Source organism: Gymnogyps californianus, unplaced genomic scaffold (genome assembly GCF_018139145.2).
Source record: "Gymnogyps californianus isolate 813 unplaced genomic scaffold, ASM1813914v2 HiC_scaffold_43, whole genome shotgun sequence".
Taxonomy (NCBI): Eukaryota; Metazoa; Chordata; class Aves; order Accipitriformes; family Cathartidae; genus Gymnogyps; species Gymnogyps californianus.
Genome location: NW_026114323.1, coordinates 427,191 through 447,044, shown reverse-complemented (window position 1 = coordinate 447,044; position 19,854 = coordinate 427,191). Strand labels below are relative to the sequence as shown.

The window sequence follows — 19,854 nt, the reverse complement described above, 5'->3', positions numbered from 1 at the left end:
GCTCTCCGCCTTCAAGTAAGGGGGTAGGCATGCTGCCCCACCTTGCACGGGCCTGACTCCCAGGAAGGAGAAGGCAATAATATTGCGTTCCAATTTGATCTTGACTGCTGTTAATCGATGTGAGAGCTCTGCCTGAGCTGCTAACTAACCCCATCAAGCTCTGGCTGCTGCTTACAGATGAGGTGGTGGGGACAGTGGCACTAATACAACTGTCAGACTCCAAAGGGCCATGGCACAACATCAGAAACGTTTGGAAGTTTTCTGACTACCAGACATTGGAGTCCAAACCCAAAGCAAGTCCATGAGCTGTGAGCACTTTTCTCCAAGTCTGGCAAACTCTTTAAGCAAAGGAAGTTGCTGGAGTGGAGTCTGAGCTGTCCCATGGGGATGAGCAAGGGAAAGCCAAAGAGAAATAACCAGCATGCTGAGGCCTGCTCTCCTGTTTGTGTTTGGGGATGTTCGGAAGCCTGGATTTCAGGCTTCCCACATTTCATATGGATTACCAGTGGGGCTCAGTGACAGAGCTTTAAACTGGACTTGAAGGGGGAGGGGGATAATATCAGGCTTGCCTGTGACAAGCTCTGGGATGACACGCCAAGGTTAGAGGGACAGGGTGCTAGTGAGGCTCAATGTCCGGATGGAGGTCAGTGCCGGGTGGTGTCCCTCAGGGGTCCGTATTGGGACCAGTACTGTTTACTATCTTCATCAATGACATAGCCGGTGGGATCGAGTGCACCCTGAGCAAGTTTGCAGTCGACACCAAGCTGAATGGTGCAGGTGACACTCCCGAGGGATGGGATGACATTCAGAGGGACGTGGACAAGCTGGAGAAGTGGGCTCGTGTGAACCTGAGGAGGTTCAACAAGGCCAAGTGCAAGGTCCTGCCCCTGGGTCGAGGCAACCCCCGGTATCAAGACAGGCTGGGGGATGAAGGGATTGAGAGCAGCCCTGCGGAGAAGGACTTGGGGGTACTGGTGGATGAAAAGCTGGACGTGATGCGGCAATGTGCGCTCGCAGCCCAGAAGGCCAACCGTGTCCTGGCTGCATCAAAAGCAGTGTGGGCAGCAGGTCGAGGGAGGTGATTCTGCCCCTCCACTCCACTCTGGTGAGACCCCACCTGGAGTGCTGCGTCCAGCTCTGGAGTCCTCAGTACAGGGAAGACATGGACCTGTTGGAGTGTGGTGGGTTAACCCTGGCTAGATGCCAGGTGCCCACCAAAGCCGCTCTATCACTCCCCGTCCTCAGCTGGACAGGGGGAGAAAATAAAACGAAAGGCTCGTGGGTTGAGATAAGGACAGGGAGATCACTCACTAATTACCGTCACGGGCAAAACAGACTCGACTTGGGGAAAATTTAGTTTAATTTATTACTAGTCAAATCAGAGCAGGATAATGAGAAATAAAACCAAATCTTAAAACACCTTCCCCCCACCTCTCCCTTCTTCCCAGGCTTAACTTTACTCCTTATTTTCTCTACCTCCTCCCCCCGAGCGGCGCAGGGGGACGGGGAATGGGGGTTTGGGTCAGTTCATCACACGTTGTTTCTGCTGCCCCTTCCTCCTCAGGGGGAGGACTCCTCACACTCTTCCCCTGCTCCAGCGTGGGGTCCCTCCCACAGGAGACAGTCCTTCACGAACTTCTCCAATGTGAGTCCTCTCCATGGGCTACAGTTCTTCACGAACTCCTCCAGCGTGGGTCCCATCCACGGGGTGCAGTCCTTCAGGAGCAGACTGCTCCAGCGTGGGTCCCCCACGGGGTCACAAGTCCTGCCAGCAAACCTGCTTCAGCGTGGGCTCCTCTCTCCACGGGGCCACAGGTCCGCAGGTCCTGCCAGGAGCCTGCTCCAGCGCGGGCTTCCCACGGGGTCACAGCGTCCTTCAGGCATCCACCTGCTCCGGCGTGGGGCCCTCCACGGGCTGCAGGTGGATATCTGCTCCACCGTGGACCTCCATGGGCTGCAGGGGGACAGCCTGCCTCACCATGGTCTTCACCACGGGCTGCAGGGGAATCTCTCTGCTCCGGCGCCTGGAGCACCTCCTCCCCCTCCTTCTTCACTGACCTTGGTGTCTGCGGAGTTGTTTCTCTCACATCTTCTCACTCCGCTCTCTCTGGCTGCAACTGCAACTCCCCTGTAACTTTTTTCCCTTTCTTAAATATGTTATCACAGAGGCGCTACCACTGTTACTGATTGGCTCGGCCTTGGCTAGCGGCAGGTCCGTCTTGGAACCCGCTGGCATTCACTTTATCGGACATAGGGGAAGCTTCTAGCAGCTTCTCACAGAAGCCGCCCTTGTAGCCCCCCCGCTACCAAAACCTTGCCACGCAAACCCAATACATGGAGCGGGTCCAGAGGAGGGCCACAAAAATGATCAGAGAGTTGGGGTTGTTCAGCCTGGAGAAGAGAAGGCTGCCGGGAGACCTTCTTGCGGCCTTTCAATACTTCAAGGAGGCTTATAAGCAAGATGGGGACAGACGTTTTCGTAGGGCCTGTTGCGGTAGGACAAGGGGTAATGGTTTTAAGCTCAAAGAGGGTAGATTCAGACTAGATTTAAGGAAGAACTTTTTTACGATGAGGGTGGTGAAACACTGGAAGAGGTTGCCCAGAGAGGTGGTAGATGCCCCATCCCTGGCAACATTCAAGGTGAGGCTGGACGGGGCTCTGAGCAACCTGATCTAGTTGAAGATGTCCCTGCTCACGGCAGGGGGGGTGGTGACTAGATGACCTTTAAAGGTCCCTTCCAACCCAAACGATTCTATGATTCTATGATTCTATCTTTTGAAAAATTGATCTGCCGCTTTGGGAAGAATTCTCTTTCTAAAATGTTCAGCTGTGAAGAATTCATGGCAGAGACCTGGGGAATGAATTTCTCGGAGGTCTCCCACGAATAGCTAGGTGCCTGTTTGAGTCAGTTACTAAAGTGACAATTCACATGGAAGGAATTTAACTTTTCATACATGAAAACACCTTTAGGAAATGCAGCAAAACAGGCAGTTTAGTGATAAGATCTGCAGTGCTGTTCATATTTCCTTGCTCTGCATTTGGTTTTGTCTACTACTAGTGCTTGTTTGATACATGTTTTCCTTTGCACAGTTCTGATGAAATTGTCCATTTCAACTTCAAGCTTTTGACCATCTGTTTTCAAGTGAAACATTTATTTTACCCCATTTCAGATGGTTTTTAATCTAGCTCATTGTATAGACTTAAATATTGAGCGCAATAAAGCCCAGAAGGCTTTTCAGTGTGAACTGTAGAAGTTACAGACTAGATTGCTCGAGAGCCGTATTCACAAACTAGCAAAGCGGAATTGTGTTTCCCTAACGAATGCATCATGAAAGTTACAGAAACCATTGTGAAAATTGTTAAAGTTAGGATCGGGATGTCCTGGGATGAAAAAATGTTTGTGTTCGTACGATTTCTTAACAGCCCACCTATAAATACTAGAGTGGTAAAAGCGGACACAGCAGTTCAGGAAAAGCAGTGTCCTTCCCTGGTTGCTAAGAATTTGGAAGTGTCCTTTCCTATCATTGCCAGCCATTTAAAGAGTGAAATACATCTTAGAATTGTCACTAGATGGTTGGTTGTAATAGGGTGGATACTGTGATATAGTCAGGTATGAAAAAGATACTCTAGAGCTGGCGTTTCATTAGTTGCATGGTTAAACAATTGTTATGGCTCAGCAAAAAGTGTTTGAAGTCTTAAAAAATTCTAATGTTTTCCTGAAGCGTGACATAAGTAGACTAGAGAAGAGTATCTCTCTCCTTGTGAGTCCTGTTTGAAACTCCTGTCAACAAAAGAATGTATTTTTTGTTTGTGTTTCTGTCAACCTGTCCATAGGGAACTGATGGAACTGGGCTGTGAAGATGCAAGTTTGGCCTTTAAACTGAAAAGCTACATCACGGATGCAACCTGCTTTGGGATGGCATTTTTTTATTCTTCATAAACCGTGAGATTTCAAAAACCAAACAAAACAAGGCAGCATATTGTAGACTTGTACAGAGTCTGCAAAGTAATCAAAACTACAAGAGTTCCTGAAGAACTACAAAACCCTTGGGAATGTGAACATTCTTGAAAACACTGAAGAATAAATATTACAGCTTGTTGTGGTTTAACCCAGCCGGACACTAAGCACCACGCAGCCGCTCGCTCTCTTCCCCCCGACCCCTGGGATGGGGGAGAGAATCAGGAAAAAAACCTCGTGAGTTGAGATAAAGACAGTTTAATAGGACAGCAAGGAATGAAAAACAATGATAATGAGAATAATAATATGACAATAGTAATACTAAAAGAATTAAACTATACAGAGCAAGTGGTGCACAATGCAATTGCTCACCACTCGTTGACCGACGCCCAGTTAGTTCCCGAGCTGCGATCCGCCCCTCCCAGCCAGCTCCCCCAGTTTAGATACTGGGCATGATGTCATATGGTATGGAATAGCTCTTTGGGCAGTTTGGGTCAGCTGTCCTGGCGGTGTCCCCTCCCAGCTTCTTGTGCCCCTCCAGCCTTCTTGCTGGCTGGGCATGAGAAGCTGAAAAATCCTTGACTTTTAGTATCAACACTACTTAGCAACAACTAAAACCATCAGTGTGTTATCAACATTATTTTCCTACTAAATCCAAAACACAGCACTGTACCAGCTACTAGGAAGAAAATCAACTCTGTCCTAGCTGAAACCAGGACACAGCTAAATGTAGATCTTAAGGTGATCTTCTATTTGCAGTATGGCCCAGGAGACAAGAGAAGAGAACAACACGCGACCCTCCAAGAACTGCCCGTGAGCAGTGCGGCAGGAAGAGAGCGCGCTCCGACACTGAGGAGCTGGGAGAAGCTGAAGGGAAGCCACCCAGCCCGTCAGTCTCCCCAGCGGAGGTGCGCTCACAGCGGGGAAGGGCAGAAGCACAGTGGCCATCAGGTGGCGCCTGGCAGTGGGAGCCTGTACCGCTCTTCCCACAGGGAGAGCAAGAGCCCTGGTGATGGGCGAAGCTCAGGAGAAGATCCGCCTTGAAAAAGAAAGAGAAGCCAGAGCAGAGGAAGAGCCTTTGTGGCGGAGCCGGGGAGGTGGGAAACATGCAGCTTGTCCACCAGTTGCTATTGCTGCCATGCGAGAGGAGATGGTGGAGGGAAAGAGTTCTGGCACTGGGCTAAGGACGTGGAGAAATTGAGGCCGACCGACAGCCACAGGTCTCCAAAGGATTCTCACAGAAGCCAAAGGCTTCGCCATCCCCTCTCTGGAGCGGTAGGTGTGCGTGGCTGGAGCGGTCAGAGAGCATCTGGTCTGTGCTTCGGTGGATGAGCAGGTCAGCGGCAGCCTGGGAAATACTCCCTTGTCCAACATGCGCCAGTTCACTTCGAGTTTGTGGGCTCTTGCCAGGCAAATAAAAAACAAAGCCCCAGGAAGAGAGAACGTTTCCCCCCCCCCCCCTTCTTTTTGTTGCATTCCTTTTCATTACTATTATTACTATATTTCATTATTACTATTGTTAGTATTATATTTTACTTTAGTTATTAAACTGTTCTTATCTCAACCCACGAGTTTTACTTTTTTTTCCTTTGCTTTCCTCCTCCTCACCCCACTGGGAGGGGAGGGGGAAACGGCTGCGTGGTGCTGAGTTGCTGACTGGGGTTAAACCACGACAGCCTTTTCTGATAAATGCACGCGTCCCCGGAGGTCGGCGCTCGTCGGCATGTATTAGCGGGCTGACAGCACAACCAAAAAGAAATGGTGAAAGACAGAAGCAAGAGGTCTCTGGTGATGAGAAGATGAAAAAAAATACAGGAGGTGAAGAAGGAGGACAAAAAGTAAGCAAGGCATGCAGCAGCATCAGGAGAACTGTTTCCTAACACCTTACTGGCTGTTTCAGATGCAGGGCTCACAGACTGAAGCGTTTGCTGTTCCAACTCGGCTTACCGCCTGCAGTTGGCCAAAGAAAGCCACCAGGAAGCATTCTCAACACAAGGCTAACCTTCCAAACTTGAAACCTGTGATTGAAACCATAACATTGGCATCAAAACCCAACCCACTCCCAAGTGCTGCTTCTGATTTTGGTAAAGGATTTTCCCAGGTGAGAAAGAACTGTTGGGGGTTTCTTCCATTTGTTTAACTCGGGGCTTCCTATATGAAAGCACGCCCGTAATCCAGAAGGATGGGAGCTTTCTGCACCTGCTGAGCCTATTCAGTAAGCATGTACAGATGCGAGGGGGAAAAAATGCCCTAGGCCAGAACATCTCCGGTGCTGCTCAGTTAGAGGCTCAGGTCGGCTCTGTGTTATTCATGTTATCTCCTCCCCAGTGCGACCTCTGGTGCAAGAGAGACGAGAAGACCAGGGAATGGCAAACATTGCCACTGACGGCCATCAACAGGATCATCCTTTTGTGAAGAAAAGGAGTTTCCACTCTTGTTTTCTTCCTTGTTTCAGTGGAGAAGTTGTTTTTCCTGGCAAACTTGGGTGGTAGTGTTGGAGGAAAAAAGACAAGAGCGATGACTCTTGAAGGTGATTTTGCAGTGTCCTACAGGGGCTGCAGCTCAAGCAGCTTCTGGCCCGTTTCTGAGCCTGTCGCAAGGCGTCCCCTAGTTGAACTCAGTTTCTGAGGCAAAAGCCAGGCAGAAAGGTGCCGGAATGACTCCTCGCAGGCAGTGTAAAGCAGCCAGCTCCCAAGTGTGCTGTGAGTGAGGCAAAGCGAGCAAAGCAAAGGTGCTTGTCCTTTGTGACACGGAGAGAAGGAGTCCCAAGGGCGGGGTCCCAATGGCTGGGGGCTGGGACAGGCTCTCAGCATGACTACATTTTCTCATTCTTGTTTAGTTAACACATCCTAAGGGGGACAAGTATAGGGCTCCCGGTAAAGGGCTTCCATGTGGTACCAATGTAGTGTCCCCCGCCACCCAAAGTGGCAGAACATCTTCATGAGATTTCCCCCGGGAGGGACAGACGGCCTTTGTCTGCGCTTCCCGCCTGAATGCTGTAACTGGCTGCGCTGGGAAATGCAAGTGGTACATTAGATGTCTTCTTTTCTTCTTTTCTTCCCCAGCATGATGTAGAGGAGGGAAAACGGTAAAGATTGTTTCCCAAGTGCCTTGCCTGTGGGCTTCTTCAAACTAGAGAGCTGCAATAGGGCACCTACCCCACGGAGATTTTTCAAAAGCAACCCCTTGAGTGTGAGGGTCTTGTGTTGCTACCAGTAGCAATAGATCAACAGGTGGTCCTCTTCAGAGGAGGCCTTGTGCATTTTTGTCTTCCAAAAAGCACTCGATACTTGCTGTGGCCTAAAATGCTGTGGAAGTGAAGGCGATGTCCTGAGTGCGCAGCTCTGCAGAAGTGGAAAGTAGCACTGATCCAGTTTGGATGGAAAAAGCTGGGGGGTGCGTGCACGTCGTTTTGGGGGTGTTCATTGTCCCAAAGAGCTCCTTAGTGCTCAGAGTTGCTTCTTTGCAAGGAAGCGAGGGGGGTTGTGTGGTTCTTGTCCTTCTGGAGAACTTGTCGACACTCTTTTTGCCGACGTGAGCTTTCTCCTCCGTTACAGATGGGAGCAATGGGCACCACACGGAGCGACTCCTGTGAGTGCAGAAGTCTTGGAAAGAGAAGACGGCTGGGAGAAAGATGCGACACGAGTGGGGTGACCTTGCGTGCTAGTTCCTTGCTTCTTTCTCTCTTTGCTCTTAAGACTTCTTAGGAGGTGATTAGCAGTACAAGTTTGCGGTGCCTAATTGGAGTAGTGCTGAGCTGCAAGACTATGGGTGGAGAGGAAGTTGGCCAGAGTTAGTGAAATGAGAGGAGTAGTTTGTTGCACATGAGCAAAAGGAAGCAGCCCTTTTCCAAAGCTGTGTGTGGAGGGGTGAAGGAGAATGGCAGCCCTCAGGCTGCCTCTAGTGTGTGTTTGGGTTAGAGATGAGAGCTGGTTCTTCTGGGTGCTCCTGTGCAGAGGAGTACTTGGTAAAAAGCCTTTCTTCAGCCCCAAGACTAGAACCTCCGTTAGCATGTGATTTCCTTGCAGGCATTAGTGAGGGAACGGCTCCGCCCCAAAGGGTCCTGCTTCCTCCTGAGAAGATTTGCATGGCCTGTCAACAAACAGGCAGTGTCAGAGCGGGCCTCTACAACCTGGGTAATCCGTGCTTCCTCAAGAGCATCCTGCAGCATTTGAGTGCGGAGTGTGGGGAAGGAGGCCAGGGCCGTAGCAGCAGGGCTGTGCCAGCCCCAGCCGTGGCCAGCAGTGGCCCCAGCTGTGTGCCTGTGTCCCCTGGGGCTGGCTCTGCATGGGGCAGAGGTGTGTGCTCTGCCCAGAGAGGAGCACCTTCCCCGCAGTGAGCGCCTGGGGAGGCCCCGCGGCCGCAGCTGCAGGAGGTGCTGGGCGGTGCCAGCCCTGTTGCCAGGCGGCCCCGCACACTGTCGTGTCACAAAGGGCATCACAGGGGCGGGTGGTCATAAGGGGCATCCCCGGGCAGCTCGTGCCACACTCTCTCCCAGAGCTGGCGGCTGTGCTGGCGAGAGTGAGCGTGGGCTGAGCTCGACGGTGGGGTCGCTCAGCTCCTCGCTGTCCGCATTTCATTCTATATTCTCCTTTTCTTCCTGGAAGTCTCATCCTTTTTTCTCCCTCCCCTTCCCACCAATTCCAGTTGGTGGAAAAGGTAATTCTTTGTTTCTGTTTGGACAGGAGATTGCATAGATAGAGACAGGGTAGAAGTGTGGGTTGGCCTGTACCGTCCTAGGTGTCAGCTGAGCTCTACCGTTAGAGCTGGGGTAGATGCAGGCTGTCAGCATAATTCCTTGTTCCTAGTTATCCTTTATGTAGCCCATCCTAAGAGGGACAAGTCTAGGGCTACTGGTGTAGGGCTTTCCTAAGCCAAAACAACAGGATCTCCTTTAAAATCTGCTTTCCTTGCAGGCCTGAGTGTGGGAATGGCCCTGCCAGAAAGGGACCTGTTTCCTCCGCAGAAGATTTGCATGGCCTGGCAGCAAAGACGCAGTGTCGGAGGAGGCCTCTGCAACCTGGGCAATACCTGCTTCCTCAACTCCGTCCTGCAGTGTTTGACGTACACCCCGCCGCTGGCCAACTACTTGCTCTCTCATGAGCACAGCCGGTCCTGTGAGTCCTTGCTACACGTTCTTTTAACTCTTCTGGGCAGCTCGGAAGGATGAAAAAACAACAGTGACTCTGGGAAGACAGCTCTGAATTTTCCTCTAGAAGCTGCCTTCGAATATTGCCTTCCGAGCAGGCTTGGCCTAGCGTAGGGAGCATGTTAGTTTGCTTTCATGCGCCGTGCTCATCCTCCCAGGGAAGATCATTTCTTGCTTCCTGTGGCTAATGAGTGCCTTTGACAGGCATGCCTTTAGTGAGCCTTTGGCACCTGGAGTTCGTGCTGCTGGTGGCAAGATGCTAAAATGGAGGATGTGGGCAGCCTAGATGCTCAGAGTTGCTTCACAGCTCGTTTCCATAGTGCCCTACTGCTGTGGTAAATGATAGAATCGCTGGTAAAGCATGAGGATGGGAAAAAGAACTCAAACAACCCCTAGCAAGCTGAATGAGGTGGCCTCGTCTGAAGACGATCAGAAATGGGGGCGGGGGGGTGTGTTAAAAGCTGGAATTTTATGGAGGAGAAAATCATTCTTTGTTGGTCAACCCCTTGAGTCTGTGTTCTTTGGATTTCATTCTGATTGGTGGATGTTATAAGCCTGGAAGCCTCTTGCCATATCAAGATGTGTCCATTCTGAACCTGTGGGCTTTCTGGCCTGGTACGTCGGTCGGTTCCCATGCAGAGTGTCTGCTTTAGAGCAGAGATAAGGGATGTATTTCTTCTAGACGACTCTGCGCAAGAAACTGCCCCAGGGCTGTTGAGGCAGTGGCATGGGAGGAGAAGAGGATGTAGAATGGAGAGTGGAGATTGTAGCTGTAACTTAAACGTGGGGTGGTTTGGTGTTTTTTTCCTTGAAGGTTTTCCATAGCTGTGTATATTTGACCTGACTGAGAGGCTTGCTTGCTTCCTTCCTCCCTTCCTTCCTTCTTTCCCTCCCTCTTTAGGCAAGGAGCAAGGCTTCTGCATGATGTGTACCATGGAAGGGCACATTGAGGAGGTCCTGTCTTGCTCGGGCAGTGCCATCGAACCTACGCTTGTTGTCAATGCGCTTCCACGTGAGTCATTTCAGATGGTTTCATTTGGAGGTCTTTTTGATTTCTGAAGAAGCCGGTGTGTAACTGGCTTTGCCGGGTTCATGTTAAGGAGGAGAGCTTTTAGAAGGGTAAGCTTTCTTTCCTTTTTCTCTGAGATGAATGTGAAAACCTTCTTCTTTCTTAGGAATAGGAGAACATTTCCAGCTTGGCGCCCAGGAAGACGCGCATGAATTCTTCTGCTATGCCGTGGACGCCATGCAGAGAGCTTGTTTGAGCAGAAGCAGCGAGTAAGCCTAAGCCCAAGACCACTGAAATACTCTCTCGCCCTTTTGACTCCTCCATTTCCAAGCGTCCGTGAAAACCGCTGTCCAGGGCTTTCCTGACAAGGAGAACTCTTGGAAGAGCTACCTCTCTGCCTTCCACCTTCTGAGCTCCGATTACCATTTCTTGCAGCTGGGACACATCTTGTCAAGCCAGCACAGTCATTCATCAGGTCTTTGGAGGATTTCTAAGATCCAGAGGTACTTTTGAAAAATATTACTGTCCTGAGAATGATCTGTGGCTCTTTCTCTGTTTGTGGTAACCAGCTTCTGGAATGCGGCAGGATGTCCAGTGTGCCTAAAGTAGTAGGTATTGGTGGTTGAAATGGGCGGAGTTCGTCTCCTTCCCAACCTGAGAAGCATTTCTCTTTGCCTTCCAGTAACGTGCTTGAGCTGCCAAGCCGTTTCCGACACCTACGAGGCATTCCTTGCTATTCCTTTGGATATCAAGGTAAGATGTTTTGAAATTGTGGTGCAAAGTGTTTCAAGGCCCCTGCAGGGCGCCTAGGTTATCTCCAGTAAACTCGGTTGACTTCAAACTGTGGGCTGTTAGCACGCAAGAGCTTGGTGGTGGGTGGGAAGGGAACCGGACTTGCGTGCTCCTTCTGTGGAAGCCCTGTAAATGGTCTCCCTGTGCTGCGTGCTGGGTGTCAGCTGGGCAAAGAGGAAGCATGGTACCTCCAGCCATGATGACACTGTCCTACCACCCTGCTTTGGACTCCCTCAATACGCGTCTGATTGCTGTACGGATGGCTTGGATTGCTTTTGCTGGTTTTGACCACGCGTTCCACAGGCAACTCGGGTAGCGCCCAGGGGTAGCTGTTTATTGGGCTAACGCTGGTACCACACGGGTAGCCGTTTCCTGGGATTTTAAGTTTCCAGGAGTTTAGTGCTCTCTTTTCTTTCTCACCCAGGCAGCCTCGTCTCTCACTGGAGCTCTGGAAGACTTTGTCAAACCTGAGCAGCTGGATGGCGAAAATGGCTATAAATGTAGCAAGTAAGATTATTACTAATGACATCGTCATAGTAGATACTGGGTTACGGTATTGCATGTGTGGGAGCACTGGTTAGGTTTTGACTTAATTGAGCAACCCAGTCATGAGACAGCTTGGGTTGTTTTCTTTTTTTTTGGCTTCCCCATACAACTAATCCACCGGAATGATCCGGAACTTGGAAGAGAATGCATTTGGTTTTAAGATGGGTATTTTATTTTCCCCTCTGGCTGAATATTTGCAAAGCTTGGATGAGAATTTTATTCCTGGCCTTGTGTGCCCTGGAGGTGGTCAACCTTCCTAGCTATGAAGTTGCCCACTGAACTACCCCTATGGCCAGAAGGGACAAGACATGTGCCATAGGCAGTGGTGAGCCGCAGCAAGGAGGAGCTCTAGACAGTGATTTGGCAACAGCAGCTTCTTCAAGAAAGCCATCAGCAGTTTCATTTCCAAGGCTTTTTGGATGCTTGCATCTCTGTGCAGGAGCCCTCAGTCCTCGGAGAGTAGCAGCCCCTGTGGCCTCTCTGAACAGTGTCATGCCTTGTGCTTGTATTGTAAAGACTGTCGACTGCTGCTCTCCAAAGCGAGCCACCCGAGAGTGAAGCTACCTTCAGGGAGAGCGGATGGACTGAAGGGGTCTGAAACGCAAAGATTTGCATACGATAGGATGCATGGATATACGATACATGGATGGGGGGCAGAGTGGGGAGAAGATAGGTTGCAACAGTTGGGTCTGTGCTTGTTTTTAAGGTGTGAACAGCTGGCCGCTGCGTCCAAGAGGCTGACGATCCATCGTTCCTCCAATGTCCTGACACTGTGCTTGAAGAGATTTGATGCTTTCTCTGGCAGAAAGATTAACAAGGTATGTATACAAGTGCACGGCAACTTTGTCTGCTGGAAGGAGACCTTTTGCGAAGGAGAATCCTTTCTTGGAAGTAGGTAATGTCTGCACACGATGGCTATCGAGTGGAGCCGTCTAAGAAAAACCACTGCAAGAGCTATGCCTTGCTCTTTCCCTTGTGGTAAGAGGAAAGTTCCAATGTGAAGACAGGCACCTCCTGTGGGTGTAAAGAGCTGCTTTGGCCGAGAACAGTTTTCTGCCACTGAAACGATGAAGCGGCAAGAGCTGGTTTTGAGGAACCAGAAGATGAGTTTCTCTGTCCCTAGCCTGTGTTTGGTGACAAGGTTTTCTCTGGCTGGTTCCTAAAGGCTCTGGGGATAATTTTGGAGTCTTGTTGGTCTCTCTTTAGGTTGTGCGGTACCCAGAATATTTGGACCTTGGCGCATACATGTCTGAAGTGGCTGGAGAAGCACCCCTCTATTCCTTGTATGCCGTGCTGGTACATGAAGGTTCCGGCTGTCAGACAGGACACTATTACTGCTTCGTAAAGGTAGAAGTCCACTTTGTGATTTGCGTTGGTGTATTGTGTCCTTCAGTGGTGTCCTGCCTGTGGTTTTGTTTTCAAAGCCCTGCAGTTCATCCGAAGCTAGCGTTGCCCTTCTTTGCAGGCCAGCGACGGATGTTGGTACGAGATGAATGACGACTCTGTGGTTCTTTGTGACATCAAGACGGTTCTCCGCCAGCGTGCCTATTTACTCTTCTATGCCAGGTAAGAAGAAGTGTGAAAGGGTGTTGAGAATACACTCCCTCTCCTGTTAGTGATGTGGTTGTTGCTGTTGTCCTCTGGTGGGTTTTGCTTTCTCTCCTAGGAGAGAATGACTGTTTGTCCAGTGCAGTTCTGTCTGTTGTGCAGTTGGCCAGGTCCTTTCTTGTCCCTCCTTGTCTGGCACTAAACTGTTGTGCTTGTGTAAATTGCTAGCTGTCTGCTCTCTGAGACTGGCTAGCTGCGAGAAGAGGCAAAAGGGAGGTTCGAGAGGGTATAAAGAGGAGTTTGTGCTTGGAAAGGGAGAAGCCTGGCTGGAAGACCAGGATCTCATTGCCAGCTTCTAGTGCTGGTTCAGTCTTCTGTGTGTCATATCAAGTGCTGCCAGAAACTGACCGGATGAGACTGAAGCCACGAGGAGGCTGCAAGAACAACCCTCGAGTAAGATCGCTGTTTTTTCTCCAGGCACCATGATTTGACCCCTGGAGCAGGCGCTGAATGCCAAGAGGCAAAGAGCACTTGCGTGGCAAAGCTGGGCCAAGGGCTGAAGAGTCCGTTTTCTGGAGGCATCGTGGGACTCAGAAATCAAGAAGGTGGAGAAACTACGCAGAGGATGCAAGGGAAGCGAAAACCACGGGACCGTGCAGGAACTCGCCCTCAGCACTGCGGCAGGAAGAGAGCATGCTCGACACTGAGGAAAGGGAGAAGCTGAAGGGAAGCCAACCAGACTGTCCGCCTCCCAGGCGGAGGCACGCTTGCCGCGCAGAAACGCGGAAGCACACTCAGCCTCAGCTGGCGCATGGCAGTGGGAACCTGCACAGTAAACAAAGATTCTCCAAAAAACGCTAACCATCAAACTTGTCATTTACGATCGAAAGAAGAAAATTGCCTTCATAAGCAAACCCAGTCCTAAGTGGTGCTTCTGATTTCTGTGGCGAGTTTGACCATGCCAGAAAGAACAGAGGGCTTCGGGGAGTTTTTGAAATTTGTTAACCCCAGACTTCCTTTATAAATGCTGACACTTCAGCCAGAACCGTGAATCGCCTGATACTGCTTTCTGCTCTCTTTAGCAAGGTGACACCATGGCGGATGTTAGGTTTCATTTTGACATGAACTTTTCCAGTCAATCTCCCTCCCCCTTCTCTTTCAAAGAACAGAGGCTGTGCTAACTTTTTGTGTATTTCCTTCAGGGGGAATGAGAGAGCAGAGGGAGTGTTGCAGTAATAAAGAGCTCTCCCTTGTCTTGCAGAATGCGTGTGAGCATATCAAAGGCAAGAGGGCAGTTGTAAAGTTGTTCCTTTAGGGCACTTAAGGGAACCATCTGCTTGTAACGTGCTCATGGAAAAAGAGCAAGCTGTACCTGTGTTCTCTATGGGTTCCTAGCCTCTTCCTACGCCATGAGAGCCTCAGCTCTTCTTACTACAGTCTGCTATTTGATCAATGTCTAAGCCTTCTGGAATTTGTTTTTCTGAAATGTTGTCTTTTAATATGTTGACAAAAGCTACGTTAGCTGAAGCTGAGTAAACCATCCAGAAAAGTCGAAACCAAATAAAACCAGTCATGAGCCTGTGGCTCTGAGATGTGCTGGGTACACTGGAGCACACCTGAAGTCTTTCAGAGATGAGGCAGGGGCTCCTGAGGTCACAGGAGGCAGCAGGGAAACACTGGTGCAATACCTCAAAGGAATTCAGGTGTGTTCCTCTAAGAAGGTGACACATCCAACAGCCCAGCTGAAGTGCCTCTACACCAATGCACGCAGCATGGGCAACAAACAGGAGGAGTTGGAAGCCACCGTGCTGCTAGAACACTACGACTTGGTTGCCGTTGCTGAAACTTGGTGGGATGAATGCCATGACTGGAGGGCAGCTACAGGGTGTTCAGAAGGGACAGGTGAGGAAGGAGGGGGCGGAGGAGTTGCCCTCTACCTCAAGAAATGGATAGATTGTGAAGAGCTGTCTCTGAAGAATAGCCACAAGCAGGTGGAAAGCTTAAGGGTAAGAATTGGAGACCGAGGCAACAAAGGGAACCTTGTGGTTGGTGTTTATTACAGGCCGCCCGTTCGAGGGGAGCCTATTGACAAAGCCTTCTTACTCCAGCTACGGGGGGCATCGCGCTCGCAGGCTCTCGTCCTGCTGGGGGACTTCAGCCACCCCGACACCTGCTGGAAAAGTAGCACGGCGGGCTGTAGGCAATCCAGGAGACTCCTGGAGTGCATGGAGGATAACTTCTTAAGGCAGGTAACAGACAGCCCTAGCAGAGGGGATGCGATCCTGGAGCTGATGGTCACCGACGCAAGTGAGCTAATCGGTGACGTCAAGATTGGAGGCAGCCTGGGCTGCAGTGATCATGCACTGGTGGAGTTGGCAGTTGTGAGGGATATGGGTCAGGCAAAGCGTAAAGTCAGGACCCTGAATTTTAGGAAAGCAAAGTGCCAGCTGTTCAAGGAGTTAGTCACTAGGACCCCCTGGGAAACTGCCCTCAGGGACAAGGGAGCAGAACAGGGAACCAGCGACCTGTCAGCCTCACCTCTGTGCCTGGGCAGATCATGGAACAGATCCTCCTCGAAGCCATGCTAAGGCACTTGGAGGACAGGGAGGTGATTTGACACAGCCAGCATGGCTTCACCATGCTGGTAGGTCTTGCCTACCAACCTAGTGGCCGTCCAAGATGGAGGGACTGCATCAGTGGACAAGGGAAGAGCTATGGATGCCATCTCTCTGGCCTTCTGTAAGGCCTTTGACACCGTCCCTCTAGAACTGACTGTACAAAGCATAATGATTCAAAGTTACCAAGACAGAATCGAAGTTACCGAGAGAAAAATGAAGGTTACCAGGACAAAATCTTAGTACACTGTAATACTAAAAGGCTATGCAGGATAACAGTCACTTACCAAAGATAGGCAGCTGGTAGGAGATCTCTCTGCCTCGAGGAGCTGCCTTGAGAGGTGTCCCAGCTGAAGGGGAGATCACTGCCATGCAGCCAGTGGCTTAGCAGGGAGAGACCAAAAAGGCTCACTTAGGCTGTCCTATTCATGGAATAAAGTGGCTGGCGTGTAGTCAGATTACATGTGAGGGAAAAGGTATGCATGAGTGTTGTGGTTTAACCCCAGCCGGTCACTAAGCACCACACAGCCGCTCGTTCACTCCCTGCCCCGGTGCACCCACCACTGCCACCTTTTTTTTTTTTTTTTTTTTAAATTAGGTCTGTCTTAAAATGATCAAGCTAATTAAATATACATTTTCCTAGATTTCCTGTCAAAGTAGTTTAAAGCAGAAGCCTGGCTTTCTAGTGGAGGCTAGAACCCCTCATCTGCTGAACCCCGCATTTCATGGAAGGGTTAGTTCTGTCTCATGGCACCACCATATGAAAACCCTAATAATAAAGCTTCTATTTAAAAACCACAAACATCTTGGTGATCAGCAGAGTTAGGAGAAGAAATACAGATTACAGGGCATCTTGAAGTGGATGTGTAAATGTTTGCTGGCAAATGACAACAGCTTTCTAAACAAACTGGAACCATGTTGAAATGCGACAGCTTCAGATCTAATGTTATTCTAAACTAGTCAGTACCAGTGTGAAGAGTGGCTATATGTCTGGGGCCATATACTACCTTTTACAATAGAAAACCAAGTCCACTTGGCACATGAAAAAAGTGCACCTCTTGGCAGTACCTCCCCACATTGCATCAGATCCAAAGATTTAAAGTCCTACCTGTCTTCTCAAAATTAAACCCGTTGATATGTTATTTTTCATACACGTTTGCTTTTATGGGTAGCTTTTTTCTGTGACTAGTCTTTTCTCTGCTAATGCTCAGCTATCACTGGATCACATCATCACATTGGCTAGTTTATTGAAAACTTTTTATTGTAATCAAAAAGTGACATAGCAGGGCTGTAATGTATTCTGCAAGTCATTCTGCTGCTATTTTATAACTGATACCAGCTGCTTCTGCCAGGCAATTAAGAAAAAATTCGGCTGTGAAAATTCTCACAGTACAGTAAACTCCACCCACACAACTAATTAACGGTGGTTAAAAATAAGATGCCCCAGCAAAACCTTTCATGTTACATGGTCACAACTCACAATTCTGTACAAATGTTCACTTTTATAAAGCTCTGATGTAAAAATCAAATACTCAAGCAGCCATAGTTTCAGTGCAGCACAGAGTCTTTCATGTCATTATTTGCCCAACGCTTGAATTCGTTTCCCTTTCAACAAAATCTTATCCAGATGACTCAGGACTTAAGTCTTTTTTTAATTAGCTGTCACTCTGTGTAGTGACTGATTTCACTTTTTGGTCACCTTCCTCTTTCTCTTTGCTCTTCTTTGATTTTTTCTTCTTGTGTTTGTGTTTTTGGCTCTTTTCCAATTCCATTTCGTTTCCCATGTGCTGCTTATGCTTCTTGGGCTTCTTGTGCTGCTGCTTCTCTTTTTTCTTTTTCTTTTTCTTGCTGTCTTGACTCTCTCCTGAGCTGGCCCTGCTGCTGTGGCTTCGAGGCTGACTCTCAGAAGCGCTTTGACTATGGCTGCAAAGGATGCAAAATACTTGTACTGCAATCTGACATACAGGCCTATTTAATCAACACTTCTAGGCAGATGTCCGAGCAAAATCTTGCACATACCTCTAGCTCTAACCAAGGAGAGTGACCGCATTTCAAGGAAAATCCTCTCTAAAAGCTTCTCAACTCAGCCTCTAGTCCTATGACTCAATGCCATTACTCAAGGAGAGATACTGACAGCATTACTAATAGGGAGCTATTCAGACTCCCGCCCAAGTGATTTTTGCGGACAGAAAACATCAGCTACCCTGAGTTTTTTCTTCACAAGCTTTTCTTGTATTATTTTTTAAAGAACCATTTCACATTATTCGCCTATGTTCATTAGCATCATTCCTCCTCTCAAAGGGCTTCACCAATTTAAGATTTCCTTACAAACAAGTCTGATCTTTTAATTCCTAAGAAAAATTTAACCATGTCAACAAAATACTAGCGAAAGCCACCCGTTTGCAGTCCAGGTTAAAATCTCTCCGTGTACCCACATGAGAGAGACAAAAGAGGAAATGAAGACAATTTCTCTCTCAGATCTCCTCTGAAGTGCTTTGAGGTAATGCTTACAATCAGAACAGGGAGACGCAGAAAATCCAGCAGCTACACCTCTTCAGGTTCTAGCCTCCTCACGGCTGTCAGGAGGTGAAGGATGTCATTGCAGAGAAGCTTTAGTAAAAGAGACACCTGCTCCTTCACAACTGCTGCCCAATTATAACTATCAGTCAACTGCAATCTCTGCCATATTGGAGCTAGTAACCTACATATGAAACTCCTGTCACTGCTAATCCCTTGAATCACCCAATCCATCTAATGATAGAGAGGTGGAGTGGAACTCCTCCTGATTCTTCTGGACAATCTGCTTCTCCATTACGGACATGTAAAGCAGTTACCTGGAAAACGAATGCCTATGCTCCTTTTGAATCTTTTTATATTCCGTCAGTTCCTTAGGAAAATCATTTGTAAACTCATCAAGTTTGGACTTTCTCTTCTCCCTGTTAAAATAAGTTTGACCTTTGTTACAATTATAGTCTGACCTTTACTACAAAAAGACACCAAGAATCAAAACATGGCCAATATCAGAAAATGTATACTGCATGCAATGCAAAAGGTGAACATCCTGTCTAAGCAAAACCAGTTTAGAATTCCTACAAGTTTTAGGGAAAGTTTTAGAATTCCATTTGCCTTGGTTTAGTTTGGCAAGTTTACCACCTGCAACGAAAAAGTATATTGGAAAAAACACTGTGTCATTTTGGCTTATGTCAGATGCACTTTAGTGTAACTGCTGTCCGATATGCTATCGAAATACAAACCTGAAAAACAACGCACCTCCATTGAGCCAAATACTTACTCCTCTTTAAGTCTCTGTTGCTCTCTGTAAAACTCCTCCCTACAAAAGGAGGTGCTTGCGTCGTTGGGATGGTATTTGAATGAGCCCTTGGTACTGCTGTTGGTACCCAAGCTGATGACGTGTTTGCAGGAGCTGGGGGATATCCTGGAGGGGGGACAGTGTACCCAGCAGATGGAGGCTGACCAGGTGGAAACTGAGGAGGAAACGGTGGTGGTGGTACCCCGGGTGGAAGAGGAAGTGCATGGGGTGGCGGAGGATACAAGGGAGGTGGAGGCACAGGCACGAAGACTGGTGTCAATGCTGGTAGGGTTGCAGCTTCAGTCTTTTGGGTACGTTCGCTGTGTGGGCGTCCTCTATTTGAACTTCTAAAGAAACCCAAACCATGTGTCACTGTTTGTTACACTCTGCCCTGATTTTAAAGAGGAAAGCGGATGAAGCATGGTGGCAAGCGCTTCTTGTTCTCAACTTAAGCATTTTTCTCCCTGCTTTCTGTTCATTTGAGACTACACTCATTTCTTCATCCTCACACTTGCCTTCCACATCCTCAACCCCAACAGTTTCCTCCGTCTTCTCTCCTTATACTCAGCTTTGCGACTGTGGATGGAGGCTGCCCATGCTTAAAAGAGACTCCCATCTCCCACGTGCCAAGTGCCTGCCGCTCCTCTGCCACTCCCTGATACACTTCTGATCTTCAAAGTACTGCACAGATATTAACTAGTCTTCTCTTGAGCTTCCTGTAACTCCTCCCACATACGCTTCCCTATGTTGTTGAATCATGATGATGTAGTTGGCCTGCTCTTGTCCCCGACTTGTTATTTTCTTGCTTACTGAATTTGAGATTTTAGATACTCGGTGGGATGGATCCTGGTGTTTGTTTTGATTTATCTTTAAGATTTTATAAACACAATGCACCCTTACAATCTAGCTATAACAAATACATACCAA

At 48.8% G+C, this 19,854-nt stretch overlaps 2 protein-coding genes across 4 annotated transcripts in view; one reads left to right on the top strand and one right to left on the bottom strand.

The window, feature by feature from the left end:
* Window positions 1-8,831: 8,831 nt before the first annotated feature.
* Window positions 8,832-13,130, top strand: LOC127028803 (ubiquitin carboxyl-terminal hydrolase 42-like). Its single transcript, XM_050914496.1, has 10 exons — window positions 8,832-9,075; window positions 10,009-10,119; window positions 10,283-10,385; window positions 10,552-10,619; window positions 10,799-10,869; window positions 11,333-11,415; window positions 12,161-12,272; window positions 12,661-12,801; window positions 12,920-13,020; window positions 13,121-13,130. The coding sequence occupies exons 1-10, from the start codon at window positions 8,889-8,891 to the stop codon at window positions 13,128-13,130; spliced, it is 987 nt and encodes a 328-aa protein (XP_050770453.1). The 5' UTR covers window positions 8,832-8,888.
* Window positions 13,131-16,857: 3,727 nt separating this feature from the next.
* Window positions 16,858-19,854, bottom strand: part of LOC127028791 (E3 ubiquitin-protein ligase RBBP6-like) — a 28,578-nt gene continuing 25,581 nt past the window's right edge. For all 3 annotated transcript variants that reach the window (XM_050914483.1, XM_050914485.1, XM_050914484.1), the window contains 2 exons: window positions 18,452-18,553; window positions 16,858-17,540 (listed from right to left, as the gene is read on the bottom strand). In XM_050914483.1, coding sequence (XP_050770440.1) covers window positions 17,273-17,540; window positions 18,452-18,553 — 370 coding nt within the window. In that variant the 3' untranslated portion in view covers window positions 16,858-17,272. The remainder of the gene's footprint in view (window positions 17,541-18,451; window positions 18,554-19,854) is intronic.

Excerpts from the sequence above, each read along its gene's own strand:
- LOC127028803 (XM_050914496.1), top strand. The coding sequence starts at position 8,889 with ATGGCCCTGCCAGAAAGGGACCTGTTTCCTCCGCAGAAGATTTGCATG. Across the intron at positions 9,076-10,008 it reads TCATGAGCACAGCCGGTCCT|GCAAGGAGCAAGGCTTCTGC; the intron begins GTGAGTCCTTGC and ends CTCCCTCTTTAG. Across the intron at positions 10,120-10,282 it reads TGTTGTCAATGCGCTTCCAC|GAATAGGAGAACATTTCCAG; the intron begins GTGAGTCATTTC and ends CTTCTTTCTTAG.